This window comes from Populus alba, chromosome 8, assembly GCF_005239225.2.
Source record: "Populus alba chromosome 8, ASM523922v2, whole genome shotgun sequence".
Classification (NCBI taxonomy): Eukaryota; Viridiplantae; Streptophyta; class Magnoliopsida; order Malpighiales; family Salicaceae; genus Populus; species Populus alba.
This window is the reverse complement of record NC_133291.1, coordinates 6,500,297-6,525,170: the sequence shown is the minus strand read 5'-3', so window position 1 is coordinate 6,525,170 and position 24,874 is coordinate 6,500,297. Positions and strand designations below refer to the sequence as shown.

General features: G+C 36.1%; 1 protein-coding gene across 4 annotated transcripts in view; it reads right to left on the bottom strand.

Moving 5' to 3' along the window:
- Nucleotides 1-2,197: 2,197 nt before the first annotated feature.
- LOC118062421 (uncharacterized) overlaps nucleotides 2,198-24,874 on the bottom strand; it is a 34,971-nt gene continuing 12,294 nt past the window's right edge. The window contains exons 27-65 of one of the 4 annotated variants that reach the window (XM_073411150.1): nucleotides 24,517-24,834; nucleotides 24,176-24,307; nucleotides 23,934-24,047; nucleotides 23,508-23,692; nucleotides 22,826-22,934; nucleotides 22,603-22,746; nucleotides 22,211-22,480; nucleotides 21,340-22,014; nucleotides 20,697-20,912; nucleotides 20,116-20,219; nucleotides 19,206-19,501; nucleotides 18,928-19,012; nucleotides 17,195-17,896; nucleotides 16,767-17,085; nucleotides 16,393-16,551; nucleotides 16,119-16,282; nucleotides 15,839-16,019; nucleotides 15,465-15,734; nucleotides 15,156-15,362; nucleotides 15,019-15,066; nucleotides 13,651-13,708; nucleotides 13,034-13,164; nucleotides 12,422-12,937; nucleotides 11,526-12,344; nucleotides 11,316-11,392; nucleotides 9,873-10,290; nucleotides 9,684-9,767; nucleotides 8,634-8,789; nucleotides 8,369-8,553; nucleotides 7,524-8,060; nucleotides 6,433-6,610; nucleotides 6,206-6,348; nucleotides 6,003-6,129; nucleotides 5,294-5,515; nucleotides 4,295-4,651; nucleotides 3,735-3,893; nucleotides 3,345-3,632; nucleotides 2,851-3,123; nucleotides 2,198-2,704 (exon numbers count right to left, since the gene is read on the bottom strand). In XM_073411150.1, the coding sequence (XP_073267251.1) occupies nucleotides 2,968-3,123; nucleotides 3,345-3,632; nucleotides 3,735-3,893; nucleotides 4,295-4,651; nucleotides 5,294-5,515; nucleotides 6,003-6,129; nucleotides 6,206-6,348; nucleotides 6,433-6,610; nucleotides 7,524-8,060; nucleotides 8,369-8,553; nucleotides 8,634-8,789; nucleotides 9,684-9,767; nucleotides 9,873-10,290; nucleotides 11,316-11,392; nucleotides 11,526-12,344; nucleotides 12,422-12,937; nucleotides 13,034-13,164; nucleotides 13,651-13,708; nucleotides 15,019-15,066; nucleotides 15,156-15,362; nucleotides 15,465-15,734; nucleotides 15,839-16,019; nucleotides 16,119-16,282; nucleotides 16,393-16,551; nucleotides 16,767-17,085; nucleotides 17,195-17,896; nucleotides 18,928-19,012; nucleotides 19,206-19,501; nucleotides 20,116-20,219; nucleotides 20,697-20,912; nucleotides 21,340-22,014; nucleotides 22,211-22,480; nucleotides 22,603-22,746; nucleotides 22,826-22,934; nucleotides 23,508-23,692; nucleotides 23,934-24,047; nucleotides 24,176-24,307; nucleotides 24,517-24,834 (9,309 nt within the window). In that variant the 3' untranslated portion in view covers nucleotides 2,198-2,704; nucleotides 2,851-2,967. The remainder of the gene's footprint in view (nucleotides 2,705-2,850; nucleotides 3,124-3,344; nucleotides 3,633-3,734; nucleotides 3,894-4,294; nucleotides 4,652-5,293; nucleotides 5,516-6,002; nucleotides 6,130-6,205; nucleotides 6,349-6,432; nucleotides 6,611-7,523; nucleotides 8,061-8,368; nucleotides 8,554-8,633; nucleotides 8,790-9,683; nucleotides 9,768-9,872; nucleotides 10,291-11,315; nucleotides 11,393-11,525; nucleotides 12,345-12,421; nucleotides 12,938-13,033; nucleotides 13,165-13,650; nucleotides 13,709-15,018; nucleotides 15,067-15,155; nucleotides 15,363-15,464; nucleotides 15,735-15,838; nucleotides 16,020-16,118; nucleotides 16,283-16,392; nucleotides 16,552-16,766; nucleotides 17,086-17,194; nucleotides 17,897-18,927; nucleotides 19,013-19,205; nucleotides 19,502-20,115; nucleotides 20,220-20,696; nucleotides 20,913-21,339; nucleotides 22,015-22,210; nucleotides 22,481-22,602; nucleotides 22,747-22,825; nucleotides 22,935-23,507; nucleotides 23,693-23,933; nucleotides 24,048-24,175; nucleotides 24,308-24,516; nucleotides 24,835-24,874) is intronic. The other 3 variants (XM_073411151.1, XM_035076160.2, XM_035076163.2) reach the window with 3 other exon arrangements.

The window sequence follows — 24,874 nt, the reverse complement described above, 5'->3', positions numbered from 1 at the left end:
AACTAGCTTCTCAAAAAAAAACATATTACTTCTTGCATATATTCTTGTGAGCTCGCTAGTTACATTTTTTAAGGTTATTATCTCATAAGTTATCCTGATTTCAATTTAAAAGAAGGATGTTAAGAACATAACACTCGTAAATGCATCAATTGAAATGTGGACTACATCCATATCCTAAACGAGAGAGTAATGGATTTTAATGTATAAAAACTAAACGCTGGTAAGTGTTAGGAGATGTCAGGGAGTGTTATAATAATTATTTTTTAATTGTTTTTTGTTTGAAAATATATTAAAATAATAATTTTTTAATTATTTTAAAATTATTTTGATATAGTACATTAAAATAATCTAAAAACAATAAAAAATTAATTTAAAATAAAAAAAAAATTAAAACAAAAAATAAATGAACTCGGATCACTTTCATCACGATAATTAAGCAGCGTTGAAAGCAAACTTTCTCCAATACTGAGATGAATCAAACTAGTAAATTACTCCTTACAAATATTAGCAATTATCTCTTCTGTTATTGTAAATGACAAAGTTGTGGGATCTGGGAGCAAATTGTGACGAGTAGATGGTACTTCTGGGCTTCATAAAACTTGCATTTTTTTTTAAATGAATTTGTTTTTAGTCAGATAATATATATATATATATATATATATTCTAGGTGGTTATTAATTCTTTTTAAAATTTACTATAAATACTAGAAGAATATTTTATTTTTTCAATATAAAATTTAAAGTCTTTTAATATATATACACTATATATATTTACAAGAAAAAAAAATTTCAATACAAGATAAAATTTTTTAAATTTTATTATTTATAATATGTATAGTTTATATTCATATGAACTATTTTTTAATTTTTTCATATAAAATAGTAAAATTTCAAATATATATTTTTTTAATTTTTCTAAATTAAATCACATCAACCTATACAACCCAAAACTCAAGTCAATCCCTAAGTCAGATGTAATAACAATCTAATAATCTAATAAGTTTCGTCTATAGGCCAAATAGTGGATCAAGCGAGGGAACAATCACATCAACCCATATAACCCAAAACTCAAGTCAATCCCTAAGTCAGATCTAATAACAATCTAATAAGAGGCTGTTTGTTTACGCGTTAAAAATCACATTTAATGTAAAACACAGTAGGCAAGTGTTTGGTAAAGAAAAAACCACTGATTACTGTTCATGGGCCCCATTAATTTTCGTGTTTGGAACGCAAGGTTGAAAGAAGCAGCTGAAGGCTGCTTTTCTTGCACTGTTCAATGAACAGTGCAATTACATGAAAAATGTGCATCAGCACACTGTTTTGTGAACAGTGCAATTCTCTTGCACTGTTCACTCGCACTGCGGTTTTTTTTTTTAAGTGTGTTAAGTTTTTTTTTATAAAAAAAAAAAATTAGTTTAGAGTGAATTTTATACCTGATAATATTTTATCTAATTTTATTATATGTTAAAAAAATTATGAAAATTGTAGTTCTTGTTAGATGTATTTTGTACGTAATGGAATTGTAGATGGTTTTATAGAATAATAAAAAATATTTTATATTAAGTATGATTTATTTTATGATATAATAGCAATAGTTAAATCCACAATATTTAAATTAAAAATCATCAATATTAATATATATTTTTAAAAATTATTTTATAACCTCAATTTCAAAAGCATTCTTAACCAAACACATTAAACTATTTTTTTGTTCAACCTCAATTTCAACTACAGTTTTAACTCAACACCTATTTTTTCAAATAAATTTCAACTAAAAACTTTATAAAACAATTTTTTTCAAACCACAACCACAACATTTATTGCAATACCAAACACACTCTTAGTATCATTTATAGGCCAAATAGTAGATTAAGCGAGGAAACAAGAACCCCGTGAAGAAAACATGCGCTCCACCCATTTTTTTTAAATATAATAAAATATTAACTATCATACATCTTAATAAATATTCGTGTTCTCGCCTTTTGTTTGCATACCATAAACTGAATTTATTTTGATAAATTATCATACAAAACCAAACTATACCAAACTAAAGAAAATTGTTCGCTATTTGAAAGTCTAATCCTTTTCTATTCTCCCGTGTCTTTGACAATTACCGATTTGATTCCGGGAAATTCGGGACAAGCAGATCAAAGAGCAAATTGCATTGCCTGGTTCAATATGCGGAGAGCATGGTGTGGTTTGGTGAATGACCTTTATATTCTTATTTTGCACTCGAATATTCGTCTTGAGGTATTCGATTTAACACTAATGCAACTTTCCCAGTCCAAAAAAAAAAACAAGAAAAGAACAGAAGAAAGAACCGGAGATGACAGGAGGTGTCTCACTTCTATTTACACAGAAACTTTGGGTCTCCAAGTGAGACCAATTTTCCGGTAGCCAGCCCAGATGACTGCCCCTTCGGAAAAAATTCTATGTACAAAGAACACAGAAGAAATATGTATGTGAGGAAAATAAAAACATGTACATTCTAGGAGTAACCACATCAAGATGTGGAAGTTATTCTGTACAGCTTCAATCACCAAACATGAAGATGTGCTCTCCATACTGATTCCCCTTGTATCCCAGAAAAATTGCACTTCTGACAAGCAGCCCTGTTCCAATAGTCTCTGCAGGTGCTTCTTTAAATGGCGGATGCTAAAACATCCATTAAGAACATCTTCCCTAGTCCATACCTGCATATGCATCTAATCACACGAGCAGCATTCACAATTGCAGAAATTCAGGTTTTGCCTCCCAATAATATGCATAAGCAATTAGTCAGGTAGTATTTTTACTTGATTTATAAAATGCTTGGAAGTCTAAAAAAGATAATGCAATTCCAACGTTATACCTTCTGAACAGCACAGGCATGTGGCCTAAAATCTTTAACATTCAAAAGCATAGAAGTTGTATGACCCGACTTCAGCAAAATATTAACCACATTCTCCATTGAGCAGTTTTCCCAAAATCAATTGGAGCTGTTGCCAAATGTTGAACTCTGAGTAACTGACTCAGGCATCTGCTGGGGAGACCAGATGCAATCCCCTTCCTTTGAAATTCCTTCAAGTCTGGAGACATCTGCACTCGGTGCATATGGTTTTGTCACTTGATTTTTGAGCATTTCCTGAACAACAAAGGGAGGAGTCTTTAAAAATAGAGAAAATCCTGCAACAGTTGAGCCAAAATGCTGACATCTCATGCTTAGAGATGCGTTATGCTGGGCTACTAGTTCACTATAACTTGTAGGCACTAGCCAGATGTTGTATCTCTACTTGTAAATCAGACTCATAGTTTGGCTAGCTTGAGCACACAAGAATGGAATAAGATGTAGGACTGGAAACTAACATTTGATAGGTTGCGTCCATAAGTGTTAACTGCTCTCTCTATTGAAGAGTAGACCTTCGGGGCCTGATCTGTCTCACGGCTGCATTTTATCACACGAAATTGTTCTTTTGACTCTGTTGATCTACTCCGTAAATAAAGAGTGAGTCGTGAAGGTGGAGCTTTTGGTTGGTCCTTCTTCCCATGAGTCAATTCCATGGTCACCAAGTCAACCCATAAAACACCCCACGATACTGAACATGGATCCCTTGCCGGGCTGAACTTCCTCTGAGCTAAAACGTTGGATGGTTGCTGAAAATAACAATATAAAGCTTCACACTCAAGGCAAGCCCATGGTGATTAATGGACAAGAAAGGAAATACAACACTTATGTTCCTTGTCAAGGAAGCTTACTTGCAGCAACATGACTCTTCGATGTGTTACCACAATGATCTTTCCTTTAGGGAGCATAAAGTGATCTTCATAAGCATCTGATAAGGCAAACTTCCCACGCACTTTAAATAGATCAACCTGGCCAAAAAATGAACCCGACTCTGCCAGCTGCAATATAACCTTCAGGAAGAAAAAATGTGCAAAAGGATTCAGAGTAGTGGTGATATTTACATGACATGTAATAAAATAAATGAACGTTATGAAAATCTGAACAATAACAGTTAAAAAAGCACCCAAAGTTTTTTTTTTTTTAAAAAAAAGTTAAGCGTTTTAATAAGATATCAGGATAAGAGTCAAAATATGATCTCAATATGATGTCTGGCCAATGTTTGTATATCTAGTTGATGAGAATCTCTTTAAGATAGGAGTAGCATTTGTGGGCAGATAGGGGCACATGAAGGAAACAATTACAATTCTCCATGAAAGAATTTGTCAAATTCCTATGCCAACAGAATCACGACAACCCATTAAAAGACCAGAAAAGACAAACTATGATCTGTAAATTACACAAGCAAGGTTACCTGCCCTTCAGATTTGTACTCATTATAAGGTCGAAGCAAATTATCAGCACTAATAACACGAGGCAACCTCTGGCGGAGCAGTTGTTCCTCTGAGGTTATAGCTGATGTTATCTTCATTCTCATAGCATTGGCCCCTTCCGTGGTTTTGGACAAAAGATCCAAAACCCCACTGACTGGCTGAGCAGCTGCACCTATTATTCCTTTTCCAACTCCCTGAACAAAACCCTCAACACCTGAATTTTTTGCACCTTCAAGAGGCTTTGTTAGAATACCAGTAACTCCTCTAAAGAGGCCTTTTGCTAGTGCTCCGCCTCCCTCCCTAATGACATCACCAAGAGCCTCTACACCTTTGTTCTCCTGGAAGACAAATGTAAATTTCAAAATTCCAGAATTTAATTAAAAGATAGTACAAGGATATATCAGCCAGGACAAAGCAAAAACATGCAGACAGGAAGAGTATCAGGGTGGGTATGAGAAAGCCTTCAATGTCAGCCATATTTTGATACACTGGCACCCACCCTGCCTCAAGGACAAGGGGGCATAAATTTTTTCTTAAAATTCACCCCTATGCTCCATCCACTCCACCCCTATGCTTTACCACACTCCATCTAATGAGAATAAATAAATGAAGATCAGTGATATAAAAAAAACCCAGAAGCTTCCTTTGCAGTTGCCATGGCAAACTTGCTGGAGAAGCCTGATTACTTTATGTTATGCTAAAAGCAATATGAAGGAATAAGAAGAATAACTCCATATACATCATGATTCACATGGCCCGTTTCTTCCATGTATATTGTACATTGCTTGGGATTCCTACTCAAATTCATATCAGATGGGCCAGTAAATGGACGCTTCATCCATGAAAAAACAACATAGATGGTGCCACTCATTCAGAATATGGTGTTAATAATTAACCTGATTATGTTCTTGATCTAGGGAAATGCCTATTCACTCATACGGAACAATCAAGAGAAGAGAAATCAAAATTTTATAGCAGACCTGTCTCTGTCGACTTTGGATGAATTTTTTATCCATTGATAAGGCAGCTACACCTTTACTCATATGTCCAAGTGCACTGCTTGCATTGCCCAATATATCAACACCAGAGAGCAGTTGAAGAGGTTGGCGAAGTAGATCCTTTTTTATGTTTGAGACAGCAATACCTATCATAGTACTCTGTCTCATGCACATATTCTCATTAAATCTTTGATTTAATCTCACCTGATCAACACAAAAAAGCAAGTCATATTCAGCATTTCAGTCATAATAATCTGCAAAAAGGCATGCAAAACAGAATTAACTTTTTATGTTGAGAACAAAAAATTAACATGAATTGATAGCAGAACAAAGGAGCACCTTGATGGATATTCCAAACACAAGTGCTAAGCTTAATGGACAGGCACAGTGCCATATATTTGAGGCAGTGGCACAACAATAATCCACCACAAAAAAACTGAGCCCATTTTAGCAAGAGCAGTAAAGCACAAATGGATTGAACTATCAATAATTGTGCTATGAATTTTGAAGCAAGATTTGGATCATTGAAACTAATTCAGCATTCTAATCTTGGATCAGTACTTGAGGTACTAGTCATACATGCTAGTACCTCGAGTATGAAACTAATTCAGCATTCAAAATTCAGGGACTTCAACAGTCAACATTAAAAGATCTCAGAACTAAGAAATAGAAGAACAATTGAATCACTTACAGGCATATTTTCAGTGTTGCCCAAAGCAGTCATCAAGGATGACCAGAACCCGAGTACTCCTCTCGGCCTTTGACTAGGTGACATGGCCATTGAAACTTTGAATCGAACTTCTGAGATGTTGAGAACACTGTAATTGCAAGAATATTAGATAAATTAAGTTTGGTCTGTGCAAAAGCTAAGTTTCAAGACAGGTTTTCGCATACCCAATATGAATAATTGGATCAACCGACACAGCAGTTGTTTTTGTATCATATAACCTACTGAGGTTGACCTGCTGGATCATCTCATGAAGGCGCCAAATGATAGGTTCATGGATATTTATTATGAAAGCAGAACTTTCAGGTCCCTGTTAAAAGCAGCGAGTGAATCATTATCTATATGTACAAAGAATAATGTGAAAGTTAACACAATTAAGGTCAAGCAGACTCACAGTGAAACCAATATAGGGATAGAGACATAAATCTAAAGATCCATTTGATTGCATTGTCATGGAAAACTTCAATACATAGTCTCTATCCTCCCCAACTTTCTGTGGTCTGAAGAGAACTGGCATTGGAGTTAATGGTAACTGGTTATCCACTTGTATTCCATGCACTCTTAGATTCAACCTATAAGAGAAAGCAATACAGCAGTTGGTATTTTAATCATTACCCTTCATCAGATGTAAACTCTAGAAACAAACTTGAAGCCACAGGAATCTAGGAAATTAATTTGGCCAAGAAATATTTACAAATGTTAAAACCACCAGAAGAATAAACTCCGCTTTCAACTTTCCAATTCCAATTGTTGACAAATAAGTACACAATCTACAAACTCCTAATGCTAGTGACCAGAAACTATACACAGGAAAAATTTCTCAGAAATGTTAATAATGCCAAAGCACAACTTTTCAATTCCAATTGTTGGAAAATAAGTACATAATCTAAACACTCCTAATACTAATATAAAGAAAGTATACAGGGAAACATTTCTCAAAAACTTCAATGATGTCATCAAAAAATCACTAAGCTAGGCATCCACTTGGAGCTTTTGGATATAAATAGTTATACCCTGTTCAAGCTTTATAATCTACACAATCCTAGAAGCAATAAAACCTTTAGTCAAAGATTATGCGACAAAATTGCATAACAAGTACAGATGCACTTCAGGGCAAGTCATTTGGACGTCCATGAACATCACAAAGGAACCTCTAAAACCATTGTGTATTCAACAATAAGAATCAACAATTAAATGCCACCAGTACTTTAGGGGAGCACAACTAAGAGTTACCGATAACAATCAGACTAACAGTTTCATCATTTTGATGTCTCAACCACTATTTCATAACTTTGCTACTAGGTATGTATGCTAAAGAAAATTCTTTGGGAGAGAAGTGTTAACTAAAAAACCAAGCATGCATTCAGAATTTCTTGAAAACAAGAATATAAGCTCTTGTTAACCCCTGATGCTTTACTTTGTAAGACTACATTGAAAATGGCAACCTGACTACAGAATAAAAAATCAATTCAAAGACTGTCTTACCTACTAAACCCAGACCCCAAACCAGTAGAATATGCTAAAAGAAGATTCTGGACAGAAAGATATAAAATCTCCTCAGGTGTGTGGTCAATAACAGATATTCCAAGCTCAGCAAGCTCAAGAACAACATGAAATTCACAACCTGTGGACGATGGCAACTGCTGTTGTAGAGAATCATTTCCACATAGTTGTGATGATGGCGGTTGGACTCTTCTACCAGTAATTGGAAGTTCATTTTCTGGCATCCAGTCACTGATCCTAACAATATTCATTTTGTCTTCTTTTAGAACAGTAACCCGTAATGGTCTAACAGGCTGACCCTCTGCATGATTGGGCTGGTGATCAAGAATCTCATCAATATTGTATTTCAATGATTTTGATGAATCTGTTCCATCAACTAAAAGTTCCAATAATCTTGTTCTACCAATGTCTTCCCATAAGAAAGAAGCAGCTGCATTTGGAAGAAGAAGCTTCCATGATTCACTGGGACCATCCACTTGCCGAAAGCGAATGGGTAAAAAGAACGAATGATTTTCAATCCTGTTACAAGAACTTGATTGTTAACATGATTAAAAATCTTTATAACTTTACGAATTATAACTCTTGGCATACCATATTAAAAGAAAAACCACTTTTAATCTAACCAAAAACACTACTTTTCCATATTTTCATATCAGTAGGCAAAGAAGTTGTTCGTAAAGTTCTGCCAGAACAAACTAATCCAAGGCATTCCAAATAATTATATTATCCAAGTAACTGCATGGACTCTACAAGGCTATAGAACCTCAAAATAACAAGAACAGACAGGAAAAGCTGGATAAGAGAAATATGTGAGTATGTATAATAACCTGTAAGGACTGGACAAAGAATTTGGGCGGAAAATAACTTCATATTGTGATCTCTTTGTGCCACTTCTTACTTGTACCCTCAGCTGCATTTGATCATCTCCTGAATCTTTCTCCAAGGATATTCGCATCATTCCTTCATTACAAATACTAAATGGAGTACTCCATTTGTATCCATCCACTCGCAACTGAAATACAAAAATCCAAGGAATTATTACTTTACACATCTGCATTACCAGTGAAGAGCAATATTTTATTTTGTACAAACCTTCAACAGCTCGACATCGGCAGAAGAGTGCCATCCAAAGGGTTTTGGAGCATCAGCGGGGTGAATCCATTCCACCAGCTGGGAACCGCATTGCTGCAGGCAGAGACTGAAACCCAGCCTGTTGATGAACAAGGTGTGTGGCTGAATATGAAGAACCTGAGTATCATCCCAAATACGAGCTGTTAACTAAAAATTGAATCATTGTTTCTGATAACATTAACAGTTTATCATAACTTCTTGTTCCTGAAGAAAATGCAAATTTTCACATTTTTTGCTGTCATTATATAGTTCTCAGGTTTTTAACCTTGAAGATGCAATCAGAACTTTACTTGCATGAGTTATTTATTTACCTCTGAGGATTATCAGATCATCTAAAGCTGGAGGCTACAGACCATGTTGGAAGGTAATTTATCAAACCAAGCAGAACTAGATTGGAAGGTAATTTATCAAACCAGGCAGGTGCTCATATTTGGTCCCAGATTGCAATTAAAAATTTGCTAATTCGAGTACAGGAAAAGATTGCTTCTAAGAGATAGATGGAAAGTTGCTGTCACGCATCCTCCCCCGGGCAATACCAATACACATCCGAATCCAATAACGGATGTCATTGGCAACTGTGCTGGGTATAAGCACAACAATCCAATTTGGAAACAACCAAAAAAATGAAGGGGCCTAGCATGTTGGGGAACAACAACAGGTAGAACCTAGGTTCCCTCGATAATGTTGTCGAAGTAAATTTTAGTCAGTTTCTATTATTGATTGCCTAGATGAGGGTAGCATCAAAATCCATTATTCAACTCATCAAAAGATTACGTTACCAATCAACTTATCAAAAGACTTCATGATCTAAATCTGAAATGCGATCTGGGTGTACTGTAACATGGCTATCTTAATAGAAATAAATGATGGCATGGTTTTACTTAATACTAAACTATTAAGAAAAATACTTTCCCAATTTATGGACTTGTTTTCAAAGAAGCCAACTAACACTGAAAAGCATGACATGTATCTTTGAGTGCTAAAAAAACAAATGCCATAATCTAGGACAACCTTTGTTCTGTCTGAGGTCTTCAGTAATGCTGAAAGATTGTAGTAAGATCCATCAGAACCAAATGCCTTTATGCCAACCCTTTCCTGAAAGAGACTACTTAGCATCACAAACTAAGAAAAATTTGAAGCAGCACAAAATGAATAGGAATCCTTGATCATAAAGTTAATTTAACTGTCAGCCTAAATCACCTTCTTTTCCAGCTCGAGAAAAGAAATCCCAGGACTATAGATCTCAGAATGATGAATAGCTACTGCAAGGCCCACACGTGGAGACAGGTATGCATCTTTTTGAGATGGAAACAACATAATCCCACTCCGACCAGCAGTGTCTTGAGGAGAAAGCATGCTCGGTATGGGGCTGGTATCCTCAATCACTTCAAGTACTTGAACATTTCTCTTTGTGCCAAATCTCCTTTCCATGGAGTTTGTGGGATTTTTAAAGGAAGCTTTCACAGACTTAACTGTCTCTAATGGCTCAATCTCTACCACTCGATATGATAATGGTAGAGATGAATCATTTACGATCCAATATGGTACAAATAACCTAATAGTTTTAGGAGCCGAAGTGGTTCCTCCCATGTCTCGTTCAATGCTCACCCGTAGTCTCCTGCATCGACAACAATTATAGAAAATGTGAAATATCAAAAAAGCCAAAAATATCATGATAATTGAAGAGCCACATTCTGTAAGCTATAGTACAACATGCCAAGGCACAACATGGTAATATCATCAATTCATCAAAAAAAAATAAAAAAAACTGACAGCATTGAAAGGTAGTTTTTGTTTCTCTACTAACTCATAGAAGTATTATTTTATGTGCTCTTCAAAATAAAGAGAAGAAGGCAGGATAACAGGTTCTGATTGCACCAGAAGGATGTACCAATAACAAGTGTTAAAAGTAATGTTAAAGCAACAGAATGTAAGATATTCCCAAACCCATCAACAAATTGATCAGTTCAGCCCTGCCTTGTTTCCGAACAACATGTCAAGTGGTTACATAAATAAGGTCAGATTCATGAACACTTGTTCAATTGCAGCTTTGAAATAATTGGTTATGTAGCTTCATATCTAACACACTGTTCTAATAGAATCCTATATTTTAAGAAATGAAACGCATGTTGATCTTAAATAGTCACTTAATCTAAAGAAACGTGCATGGAATTTTTCTTCTGTTCTCCTTTTTTGTATGGAACCTTGCTTGAAAAAAAAGGTAACAAAACAACTTTACAAAATTACAGTTCAGTATATACTAATATATCAGTCTAAAAATTAGAGACGATTGGAAGAGAACAAATAAAGAACAAAAGGTAGAACCATTGACTCAAACTAATCAGAGTAGACTAATTTCAATCATGCATTCTTTTTTCCACAGTGATAGCAAAATTTGTTACATGATAGGAACTCGACAATGGATGAATCAAGTGGTTATAAATAAAATCTAGCACAACATATCAACACTTTCAATCATGCGTTCTTTTTCCAACAGTGAGAAAAAATTGTTATATGATAGGAACTTGAATATGTATGGATCAAGTAGTTATAAATAAAATGCAGCACAACATTTCAACACTGCATCCACCCAATCTGCATGACTATAAACAAAAACTAAGTCAAATGCAATACATCACAAACCTTTTACTTTGTTGGTGGACCATCCAGAATGATGAGATTTGGCCACTGGAACCAAGATCCAGCACGAGGGCAGGATCCTGCCAATAAGAATATGAACTGTAAACATCTCACATAACAGAATTTTTAATCTAAAGAATACAAGGTTAAACAACATATTTTTTCAACTGAGTTTCAGATGCAAAGAGTGCACTTATGTGGACAGATACATACCTTTTCAAGAACCCAACCACCCTGGAGAAGCAATGTAAGATAGACAGATTTACGGATATCAGCTGAATATACATGTATGCTCTGGCGTGAAGAGATTATACCATGTTGCCGCTCAATGCAACTCCCTTCTTTTTCCTTTTCCCAAACTGTAAATTCTGCTGCACAAGGAAGTTGGTTTTCCAGCTTCAATGGGGAGTTGATAGATATTCTCCAATCATAAACAGGAGAATTTAATTCAGTGTGGAGGATTGAAGCATCAGCACCCACACCAAGCCAAAATTCTGCACTTCCACTACTTGGGCGACAATGGAAAAGAACATCCTTCTTCTCCAGATGATTCAGCATAAAAGCATTTGGCATTTTTCTTTGCTGCTTTGAAGTATTTTGTCTTGCAGGCAAACCTTGATCACTGAAAGGTTGATCCTTCTCAAACATGTAGTCAGAAACGAAAGCAACTGCTTGGCCCCATACATATTCAGGCTGAGAATGATCAGCACAAGGACGTACTAGTAAACACAGATCAGAATTTTTGGATATGCTCCTCCATGGTAAAACAGTTGATGATCCAGGATTTATGGAAATAAAATCACTGTTCATGCTATTTGATCCTTCCCCAGTTAATTGTTGCCTCCTGCGGATCCAACGCCTTCGGCGCACAACATTATGAGCAGATTTATATGACTTTGAAGTTGGAGGCCACTTCAATGTATGGAAGTCAGGACCATATGTCCAACCATCATCATCAACAGGTGCAGATTTATCAATAATCCATGTAGATGTCCATTGCCATCCAGTTGGAAGGTGAGGTTCAAAAAAATCCTTCAAAATAAAGAATGAAACATGAGCATGCACACTGTATAGGAAAAATTAAATGGTTACTCAACAAACATACACACCTTTGATGAACACGAGAAGTCCCTGGTGCTCCATCGCCCTGGGCCAGTACTTCGAAAACCAGGTAACTTGTTACCCCAACCAGAAATTGGATGATAACTCTGATTCTCGAATATCTCTTCTATCACAATGTTCAATTTACTTGTTCCTAGAGATGGATCACGGCCATGAACCAAAGACACGTGGCAAATAGAAATATCCAATTTAACATCAGAATCATTTACTACGATAGCAAGACCCCTAAAAATTACATGTTTCTTGCCATTTTTCATGACAACCTCCATGGCAAGAAATTCATCATGTAGTAATTTGGGTACCACAGACAGTGGAAGTAACGACCGAACACTCTCCCATGCACCTTCCGGGCTAAGCCTGATCCAAAAACCGACATCTCTATTACGAGATAGCTCAGTTTCTTTATCTCTCTGAAAGTTTGCTGCCAGATTCCTCTCAAAATACGTAGTAGAAACTAACAGATGACCACTTTCAAGCATTTGTTCAACATCATCACGTGGAGCCTGAAAGAATGACAAAAAGAAAACAGGTTAACCACCAACATAGAAGGTATACATGGAACTGTACCAAACACAGAATAATGAATAAGCATAGCTCACCCTTCTTCTTAATGGACATGACATAACATTCTGAAAATCATGTGGTTGATGTAGCATTCTTGCAGAAGCCACCTTATTCAACATGACTGCTCCTTGTCCAACAGGAAGGGAGAGGGCACCTACAACTTCACCTGCATCATAAGTGTTCATAATCATTTCTGCTGACACAAAAATTTCATTTGACAAAAAGCATAAAACAAGACAGAAGGAAATGAAATCCTGACTCCTGTAGCTTACTGCACAAAGAATTCTAGAATAGAGATAATTCACTTGGTATGTACAACATCACAATTATTAAACATGTATAGAAATACAGGATTACAAAGAACAAATCTACAAACAGCAAAGGCATATTAAAACACTGTACACTGATAGAGTCTAAGGAGACAAATGATTAAGAGGATAAATGAATCAGAGAAAACAACCATGGGATTGATCATCCAGTAACTGAAAGTTAAAATTTTCCCAAGTGCCTTATCCTTTATTTCAAAATAAACAGAGCAATCAAATCAGCAGCCCAAGCAATGAGCACAAAACAAAAATCAGATTCTTTCATGCATAATAAACTTATGGGGAGAAAGCTCTAGTTAAGAGGTTAATCTGCCATCAAAACATACCCTTTCCAGCTTTTGCTGCAAGATTTGTCACCTCCACTTCTAACTTAGCCACTCCCTGCTACATTCACCAAAACATTTCCATAAAATAACTTCCATAGCTGTTGAAAAGTTCAAAACAGAAAGAATACAAAGAAAAAGGGAAACATTGATATCATACATGAATAGTAGTAACAGAAAAAAAAGTTTGCGATGCAATGGAAATAAATGTTAGACATCCATGATAAAAATAATGCTGGATAACCCTACCCAAAAAAAAAGAAAGAAAAGAAATATTAACAAGCAAAGAATAAATAAAGCTTGCTCCCCGGTTGATATTATCACAAAGGAAAAGAAGGGTGGGTGTAGCTTTTAGAAACTTGACCGTGCTTCGATGAGTATTGGTCAGTATACAAATGTTTATGCACCACCTTCAGTATCAAATCTAAATGAGCTTTACAAATACAAATGCCTTGGACCCACACACATGTAAATTTTCAACAGACACAAATAAAAGTAAAAGCTATTCATCATGGATTTATTTGAATTTCACCAAGCCCAAATCTATGATGGGCCAAAACTGGGACATTGCCAAAAAATGAGAAAAGAAAAAAAGAAAGTTGATAGATCTATAATTGTTTCACCTTGACATTCTATTCTAAGTAACAACAATACATCATAAGTGTGAATGGTTGACAAAATTCAACTATCAGCACAAATGCTCCAAACAATAATCATAACTATGCTAAAAAACTGCCACTGTGAAAAAGAGTGATTCATGGAAAATGCAATCATTTATAATTAGGAGTGAGAAAAGCAGAGTTAAGGTTGTGTTTGGTACCCTTTTTAAAATGGGTGAATTATGAATTTGAGGAAAGAGAGAAATTGCAAGGTTAAAGACAGAAAGGATGGGTTATAAATTTAAGGAAGAGAAAAAAGGCAAGACAAATCCCCTCCCCCATCCAACCGAAAAAGAACCTTTCACTCCTCCCTTATTAAGGATAAATTTACTCTACATTTTGCCCCGTTTGGGGAATAGTTTTTTAACTCCTTAAGAATTTCCCTCCTACAAATTTGGCACCTAACAAAATTAATAGTTTCCCTTGTAATATTTAACCCCTTACACACATACCGTACACACCCTATATTGTGATAGAACCCTTGATTTAATTTACCTATAAAGAAGGTGTTCCAAAGTAAAGGATATAACTCAACTCTGATACAGCATGCAGGGATGGGGGGTTGGGTGGGAATCGGCTGCTTTACCAACAAACAAAACAAGGCTGAGGTATTAGGGCCCAAAATTCATCCCAAGATTGTTGCTAATTGTGGCATTAAGTACATAGAAGAAATAATCCATGGATGTTCAGAACGTATAAATCTAAACCTTACAAAATGACTATTTTCTGCACCATTCCCAAACTGGTGGCTGTTAGTCATCTACAATGGCAGATCAATAGCAACATGTGTTTCAGACTTTAAGAACAGATTTGAAAAGCATGTAATGAACAAATCAAACCATGATATACCTTTCGAGGAATTTCAAAAATGAAAAGTTCATTCCACTTTGCAGTGGCACTATTGATTTCATGTTCTCTTGGAAGCAAAGGCTTCACGCATTTTGTCCTCACACTCTGAGGAAAGAGCTTTTGCTGGTCTGTTGCCTGACTATCAACAACAAGGCGCACAGCACAGAAGAAGTTGTGACTGTTACCATCATCAACAATGGGCAAACCCTGCAAGAAGTAGGAAGACTCATCTTTACTTCCCCAAAACAGTAATAAAAATATACAACCATGAAGTGTAGAATGAACTAAAAAAATTTCAGCAACTGTAACCTTGGCTTCAAGTATTTGAATGGCAACATAGCAGCGTGCTTCCCTAGATCTATCCACAACCTTTAGATTGTCTGAAAATGTTGGAGGTGGGATCCACACAAAAGTGCAGTCATCATTGTGTAGTTGACTGACTGTATCAGTATTGTCCTCAATTTGTTTCAGATACAGATCACACCCTAGTTTATTTTCGATTATTACAGTCTGAAAATCATCTTCATCCAAGGCAGAAAAAGTTGGGTCTTCTTCATGTTTAAGATGACAACCAGCTTCCTGAAAAAAGCAAGTTAATAACATCTAGAAAGCATATGTTTGTGCATCAAAATATGATCAACACTTGACACTACAAAAACATCAAAGAAGAAAAACATTTGCACCTCAATTAGCTTCACTGCTTTCTGATCAAGTTCTAACTGTTTTCTCCAAGAGAGAATGGTCCCTATAAAAGTTTCAAGATTTGCTGCACTGACATTTATGTTCATGATACTGGTTGCAGCGACCCGTACTTTCTTTGCAATTCTTGATGGTGGATGTACATTGTTATCATATGTTTCCAACCTTGAAAGTAGAAATGGAATAATATCAAAGGAAGGGCAAGATCAGCTAAAACAAGTGTGAATCAAAACTACATGATAATAATAGCTATAAAAAGATTACTTGAATATTCCATCAAATGGCTCCACCAGTGGCTCCCATGCTTCTAACTGAGCATTGAAGGTCGAAGCAGCAATAGAGGAAATTAGAACAGCATTCATTGCCTCTAGACGACCATGTGTTGCAAGCTTGATATTGGTTATGGTAACATCAAATAGAGGTGTCATCTGGAACTTCCAAATTTATCATAAGAATAGACTAAAATGAAAAAAAAACAAAACGAAACAAATTCTTTAGAGGAATGTCTAGCATAATTTATTTTGAAGAATTCATGTACCATTCCACATAGGCTGTCTAAAACAGTAATGGAGAAGCATCCTAGCTTGATATCAGCAGTTACATTTTCCCGTGATTTTGGCTTCACAGAATCAGAGATTGTGAATGCCAACCGGCTCGATGGTTTTTTAAGATCCATACGGGCAAGAAAAGTGCATGCCTACAGAAACACGGGAAAGGATAAACATTATAATTTCCTTCACACTAGAAAAGGTTTAAAAAGGATCAAAACGATAAGTTGGAAAGACAACGGATTCTGAAATTTTAAGCACAAAATTTTGACATAAAATTTGTTGCAAAACACCAAGATCTCCACATACCACACATGAAAATGAGAAATTTAGACAAGTAGGTCATTTTTGCTTTCAACTTAACCTGATTTTCGATTTTCCAAATGCTCCAGCATTGAGATGCTTTTGTGCTTGGAGATCTTGAAATAGGCACCTCAATAATATTAGCTTGGTTCACAATATCCAACCTCGGGCAACAAAATGAATTCAAGAGTGGTGCTTCATCTGTTCTGGTGACAACACATCCTAGTGAAGCATAACCAGGAGGAGCAATTGGATACCAGAAGAAGACTTCATCAACACCTTTCCCAACAATATTGGCCACTTTAGTGAACTGGACAGGCTTTGAGGAGATTTCAGGATTGCCAATCTTGAATATTATGCCCAGGGCAGGAGGTTCTGAGCTGGAAGAAAGAAAAGGTAGTTCCTCCATTTCATTAGTGGAAACTCATGAAAACGGAGATCAATCGACAAGGAAATTTGACAAATGAAATGCATAAAAAAATGTCTGACCCTTCAGTTATGCAATCTCCTAGTATGGCATAACCTGGACATGCAATAGGTCGCCATATTGAGACGGGTCGACGGGTCTCACTACCTTTGTCCCACCATATTCTCTCAAAGTTTGGAGTTGACACATACGAGTTAGTTGCTTTTGAAACTGATCTAATAATGTCCCATCCAGACGAATTAGCACTATTGTTACTTGTTTGACTTCCATGGTCATGTTCATCAGCCAAATCTGATACCGCATCTCTAGATAACGATTGATTTCGGATTGAGTTCCATAGAAGAAGATGATTCAGGTCACCACTACTATCTCTAGGAGGGTATTCAGTAGAAGAGTGGGCATAAAAAGATGCAATGACATTGTCTAGACGCCATATGCTCAAACCAGATGCAGACTGAGGATTTGGTGCAGAACTAAAAATGCATTCTGAATATGTTGAAGATGCTACAAGGTCGGTTCGTAGGCAATAAACAATGTGAGTCGGTGGCGGTTCACGTCCTACATGTGCTACACATCCCAATGCTGTGTAACCAGGAGGTGCAACAGGCATCCATAGAGAACAATCACAATCAAAACCAGAATGGCTTTCACCTCCAAACCCTTGAATACCAGGTAATAAGGAAATGAAATTGAACCCAACAGGTTTTTGCACACGGCCATATGCATTACTCACAGCCATGACTGCCTGTGAAGGAGGAATTGGCCTGATACATGAAAATAACCAAAATTAGGAAAACATGATATAAAAGAACAGTGTTTATGTTCAGGCATCTATCAAAAACATTACTAGAAGAAAATGGAGAAATTATGATGAAGCATTAGTGTTAGCATTTTATAATCTTCTTTAAAAAAAAATTACTTATTGAAGATAGGTGAATGAAATGCTTGGCAAAACTAGAGGGATGGGTGTAAATACAAGTTCATACCAAGTCAAAGGTAAAATAGAAAATTTGCAGTAGTCATCAGCAATAGTAAAATTCTATAGCGAATCTTCATGGAGTAAAATATGTTGTTGACAGTAAAATCAGGAGTATCAAAAGTAACTTAGTGAAAAGGAGGGAAAAGATGATTGAAATGAGAACATCACAGAAAAAATGAATTAGCCAACTATTGTAGAGTTTAGAGAAATAATTATGAAAGCTGATGCAATCCCTGATATGCTTCAGTGTTTTCTGAACTGATGGGTTTATTTGTGCAACATTTTTACAGGTTTTGGACATACTGTATAATATCTTTAAGTAACAGGTGAAAGACATTTGAAAACATATGATAAAAATTCATATTTTTCTAGCAACAGAGTTTTAGGACAACAGGTTGAAGTTTAGAAATGTAAAGGGAATATTCCCCAGAACATAACATAGAACCTGTGCTTATCCTTGACAGTCAGGAGTTATGTGACATGTTTGCTTTTGGCATATTTCAAATATACCCAGTTGAACAGTTAAAGCCAATCAACAGGGGGGGGAATATTCTTCCAAGTAACTTAACAATTCAATCAGCAGTACTTGGAATAGAACTATAAAAAACTACGATACATGCAAATAGGATGTACCCTACCAAGAAAATCCTAACAGTAATGGAGAAAATATAAGTCGCAAGTCCACTGAGATTACATGTTCTTCTTAGTAGTCAATCACTATAATGTAAAGAAACGGAATAAAAGAAAAACTTGGAATCCTATGAACATTCAGCCATACACAAACAAGATAAAACTTTAAAAGCCACTTAATGTTACCTTGATGTCACACAATCTCCCAGTATAACATAATTTGATGGAGGGTGAGGCCTCCAAAAGGTAAGGTGATTATAAGGGCCATTTTCTGCACAAATATACCCCAAATGTAGATAAGAGCATCAAAGAGTCAAAGTCTTGAATAAAAAGGAACTATAATTCCATGGAAAAAGCTAAAATAGTGATATCAAAAGATAAACAATCAAACTATCTATGGAAAAAGCTAAAACAGTAATATCAGAATATAAACAATCAAACTACTTCAATAGTTCAAGGACAACCTCTAGGGGAGACCCAAACTCGGTCAAAGTTGGAGCAAGGTGCCAGGGGAATCGCATTTCCAAATTGCAATGCTGTAGTAGCTTGATTCAGCAAGTTAAGCAGAAGAGAAATGACACTCAATGAAAGATGCACACATATATCCGTTGATATCAGAGACATGTTCGTTTTCTCTTTAACAGAGGTATATCCTCCTGAAATATCCACTGGATCAAGAACCATGAGACCAGAACCAGCCTCAACAGTCAGATCTTTCACGAGGGCTCTAATCCAGATATCATTTTCTTTGGATGCATACCTGTTAACAAAAACAGAGATTCAATACATAAAAACTACAGCTCAGAATCAAAGGCAGTGGTGGAGGGGGGGGAGAAACGGGGAGGAATTTGTGGTATCATTCTAAAATATATTTGCTAGTTGTAACTATCACCAGTAAGAGTACTTTTATAAACAGTTATCTGAATATCAATGTAACAGTTGAGATTTTAAATTTCAAATCGATACTTGACCGACAGTGCTTTAGAAAAACAGAAATTGAACAAAAAGGGACTGATTTCTTCGCTTACAAGTATGGAGCATGGTGATAAGGATAAAGGATAAAGATCAACGTGTGGTTATCTTTGCATATGTGATCCTTATCTTTGTACAGTCCCAGTATTGCTAATTACGTTTGATTGTAAATCTTTATCCTTTATCCTTATCACATGGAGCAAAATTGGTCAACAGTTCAACACTAAAGGATGGAGAACATAAAAAGAAATCCTGAGGCACGGACATCAAAACACACACAAAAGAAGTGCATCAAAGAAAAAAGAAGCAATGCTTTTTTGCAAACTGGTTTTATTAATTAGCTTCCAAACAAACTGAAATGTGCAACAAAAGGTTGCAAAGAAATAAACAGGCCATTCTTACATGAAGCTCAAATCCATTTTTGCTCTTAGGAGCTTTTCGCCATATGAAGAATCATCCAGTGAAGATTTTGTACCATCATAGAAAGTGAACTCTGGAAAAACAACCTAAACATGGACACAAACATTGCAAATGAAATAGGTCAGATCACAACAGAAAGAGTTGGATAACCACAATTGATTCATTATTACTAAGAAACATCATCAAAATGATTCTATGCAGAAGACCTTACACCTTATAATCATCCTATTACAGCAAGAAACTCCACTAAACAATTTGTTTAGCAAAAATTTCAGGGAGATCGTGTAACCACCCCTTAGATGTCCTATTTTTCTTTGAACTAAGGAGAAACCCTCACTTGTCAATCAGAGGGTAATGGTGCAGAAGAATACACAAAAGAAGTTGCTGGCAGCATTCATAATATATAACAACAGACCATATGCCTCTCTTTCCGTGTAAAACAACCAGTAACCAAAAAAAAAAAAAGGGACCATGAAAAGGTTAAGGAATTTAAAGCCTAGATGGCAGATTACTATGAGAACAGAAGCTAATAAAACAGCATCAACAAAATAAAATAAAAATACCTGGGATTCAAAAGTGAAACTCTGCAGCCTATTTGAATCGTTTTCAGAATCAGAAGAGTTTAAGAAATCTGATTGTTCATGCATGTAATCCAAAATCTTCTTGTCATCTTCAGATGAAGAATTGTCTAGCAATGAAATGTCAACACCATCTTCAATGGAGATCGAATAGCTGCTATCGTTACTCAAGTATGCATATTTCCTCAAAAGGGAACCATTCTGATGGGCAAAAACAACATGTCAAATAATAATGAAGACAGGAGTGCATCTGGATGTTATTGCAAATAAAGGCAACATCTTAGATACATGTCAACAGAGCAAAAATAAAGGAAATAAAAATAAAAAAGATAACTAGCTTTGCTTTAATAAATGGATTTTATTTCACAAGTTCAACACAAATGAGTAAATGTAACATGTTCAAAGCATGAAAAAATGAGAGTCTCAAGCCTATTCTCAAGTTTGACTTTTAATTCTCTTCAAAATCATACATGGACCTGCTGTCAAGAGAAACTTCTTTCTGAGAACACTACATTATGCCCAAAAAAAACAGAGAGAGCAAGCTTTGCAGTAAATAACTAGAGACACAAAACAGTCATAAAAGGTGTGATAGTTTTCAGAGGAGGTGGAAAGTGTAGGCTGTAAGTACCTCAATTTTAACATTGACAAACCGCAACCTCTTACCACGTCCAATAACTATAATTGGTCGAGATCTCCCTGAATGGAATTCCTTTGTGTCTGTTTCTTCACTTAAACAGATAATCTTTCCACAACCATCATATGTATATTCATCAACTGTCTTGGCATCTGCTACTAGTTGTCTACTTGGAGACAAGTGAACCACATCCTCACTCTGTTTATAAACAGATTCAGAAAGCACTATGCTATTGCTTCTGCTAATGGGATCCTTCTTAGGATCAATCAATTCCTCCCTTCCAGTTATAGTTCCCAATGATGGCACAAAATACTCACCCACGGCTAGAAGGAAATCTGGTACAACAAGGACACGTGGCTGCTGAACGCGAACTACAAATGATTGGGAGGAAGACCTCCATCTATAGTCCATTAGAAACATTGTTGAATTCGGTGCATCGGCCTCGAGGGCATATTCAGAGTTCATTCTCCTAAAGCCGCTTCTGTTTAGAGAGTTTGGGATGTTTCCACCAGAAACTTGTTTGGAAGCATCAGTTGATGATCCAAGCATCAGACGCATTTCAGGTTTTGTATCCGGCTGAATGTCCAAGATAGAAAATTTTGAAATAGTTACATAAAGATCTGTTTCAGGCAACGAAGTCATCCTGTATGATACCCAAAGACCTTCTAGCTGCAAATGCAAACAATCACACCAGGTAAGTACAAACCACACAATTGGAAATAAGAACAATGTGTAAACACAAACATGTGAAGGGTTCAAATATCTAAATCATTCCAAAGTAAAAATATGGACTATGACACACAACACACACCCAAATACAAACGTGCAAATTTCAAGATGTGTATTAATCAACGAAGGTACTCACCTCAAGACGTGCTAAAGGTGACTCATGAACACCATTACACAACTCCAACAGTGCATAATTAACCTCAACTGCCACTATAGTGACAGTTTGTGAGAGGACTTGACTATTTGTATTGACCTTATCTACCAGCAGCCGAATTGCATCTTTCGTATCAGATTTGCAGCCACGAAAACTTGGTGGAATCCTTGGCTCTTCAAGTAAATTCAAGCACATACAATCAACAATTATGCTGTATTCTTTATCAGATATGACTCCACGAAGGAAATCCACCTGCTCAAAACATTGTCCACTCCACGAGAATTACCAAACAGGAGCAACTTAAAAACTTCAACGACAAGATTTGAAGAAAAGGAGGTCATACTGGATGCAAACATTCCAGAAACAATTGTTACCTTAACTTCAAGAGAGAATGTTGGGACTTTTCTAAAGACATCCCGCAAACTACGGCGCACATAAATATCCAATCCTTGGCCTTCTTGTATCATAGGCTTGCCTAAACAGCCGTCAACTCCTACAGACATGTTGATTCCCTGAATCTGAAATTTTAAGACAGGTTAAACTACAATTAAGAAATGGAAATTCTAAAATAATGACAATAAAAATAAAGAAATCTACCTCAGCATGAAGAACATCAATGTGGACAGCTGAAGGATCTTTCTCTGCAGATCCATGCCAACTTAATTCATTTGTCACCTGTAGCTGGCCCAGATCAAGTTGAATGAACCTGCAATTGTCGACAACATATTACAAGGGTTATGAAATAACAACAGAAGAACTGCAAAATATTGAAAGCAACAAACTTCCAAAAAAAAAAAACCTTGAATCAATGAGCCTATTGTAATAAAAGATTTGGGGTTCGTTTGGTCTGTTTGGGGTGGGTGGGAAGGAGGGGAGGGGGGTGGATACCATTAAACTTGAACCTTAAACCCTAGAAAAAAAACTTATCCGAGCTCCCATGCACAAATGAGGACTGGGAATTCCAGATCACAGATGGCAAAGCATAACTGTAGCTGTGTAGTAAAGCAGTGTTTTTATCACGTTAAATCCACTGATGTTAGCAGCAAACAATTAAATCCAAGCTTACGTATTATTCAGAACAGCAGCCAAGTGCAAACTGTATCAACAAATTGAACTTTTCAATGACTAGACTGTTGCTGCAGAAGTTTACATGCAATATCTTGCGCCAATAAGAAGTTCTTTGCAAGCACAATCTCTCAGGAATATAATTTCCATTAACAAGAAATTTTCTAAAGAGCTCAATCAAACTTCATATGTCATGAACAAAAAGTATACGTACTCTTTGCTCATGGAATTCCTAGGAACGATGATAATCGGAGTGTCAAGTGAGAGGTCCAACTTTAATGCGGTGGCTCCATCAATCTCATACTTCTGGATTAGCCACTCAAATCCCCCTACTTTATCAACAAGTTTTATTGCTTCTTCAGTGTTTGGGGTTGCAAGTTCCATAAAGTATGCAGTTATCTGCAGAAACATGTGATCCATAAAGCCAAAGCCGTAAGGTAAGAACATCCAATTTTTTCAGGAAAAAGAAGAGGAAATGAAACCAGCAAATAAAACCCATCTACATCACAAGGTAGACCATGAAAGGCTCAATCACTACAAGCACTAGCAGTTAAAATTAATAAACACAGATAGACATGTAAAGAAGATACCAGCACACATGCCATGAACCAAAATAATTGCCAGCTGTATTCCAACTCACCTCCTGGACAAACCGATAGAGGAAAATAATGCATGCAGCAGAAAGTCGGCCACTCAACTTGTAATCATATCCTTCATAATCATCATCTTCAGCACTGTACGAGCTAAAATTGAACTGGAAAAGAAAAAACAATTTACCTATATTTTCAAAGATTCATGACTGAAGAAAAAACCATTTTACCCACAAACTATTAGAAGCTATGATAATATTCGAGGACGCATTGAGGTTAAGGAAGTGAATACCTTGATAAGGGAATCAAGTCCCGGATTACGTAAGTCACAAACCCAACTCCAGCATTGATTAGTTTCTGGTGACATATCACAGAGCCTGAAATTTCCTAACATGCCTTCGATAGAAAGAGAGCTAGGATGGACCTTGACAACCAAACAAATGAAGTCAGAATCACAGCACAGATGTAAGGATCTCGAAAGTAACTATAGAACAACTCATGGAAAACACAATTTGCCAGTCCTTAGCATCTTCTACCAGGTAATTAAAATTCATGATAGCATTTTAAATCTTGTAGTAATTTTGCAGCAAAATTTAAGATAAGAAACGTTATTAATGATCATAATCTCCTCACCCTGAGATCCAGAACAAAACTTTCTTGCACAAGCATAGCGAGTTGAGAATCATCCTCCTTGTTGAGAAACACAGTGACACTGTCAACATTCATGTTTAAATAGAAAACCACACGATTTTTACCATATCCCAGCAGCCCTTTTATACGCCCTGTTACTTCAGTCATTTCTTTCAAGGAAGACTTATCATCTGAGATTTCAGTCATGTTTGTACCACTTTCAGAAGAATCCACATAGCTGAGGTCAAAGCCAAAACCTATTAGAGCAACAAGAGTAGGTCTATTGCAGAAGAATTCTAGTTTGGACATGCGAATGCTCATCTGAAAATTTCAAAGATATATATCATTAAAGCAATTTCAA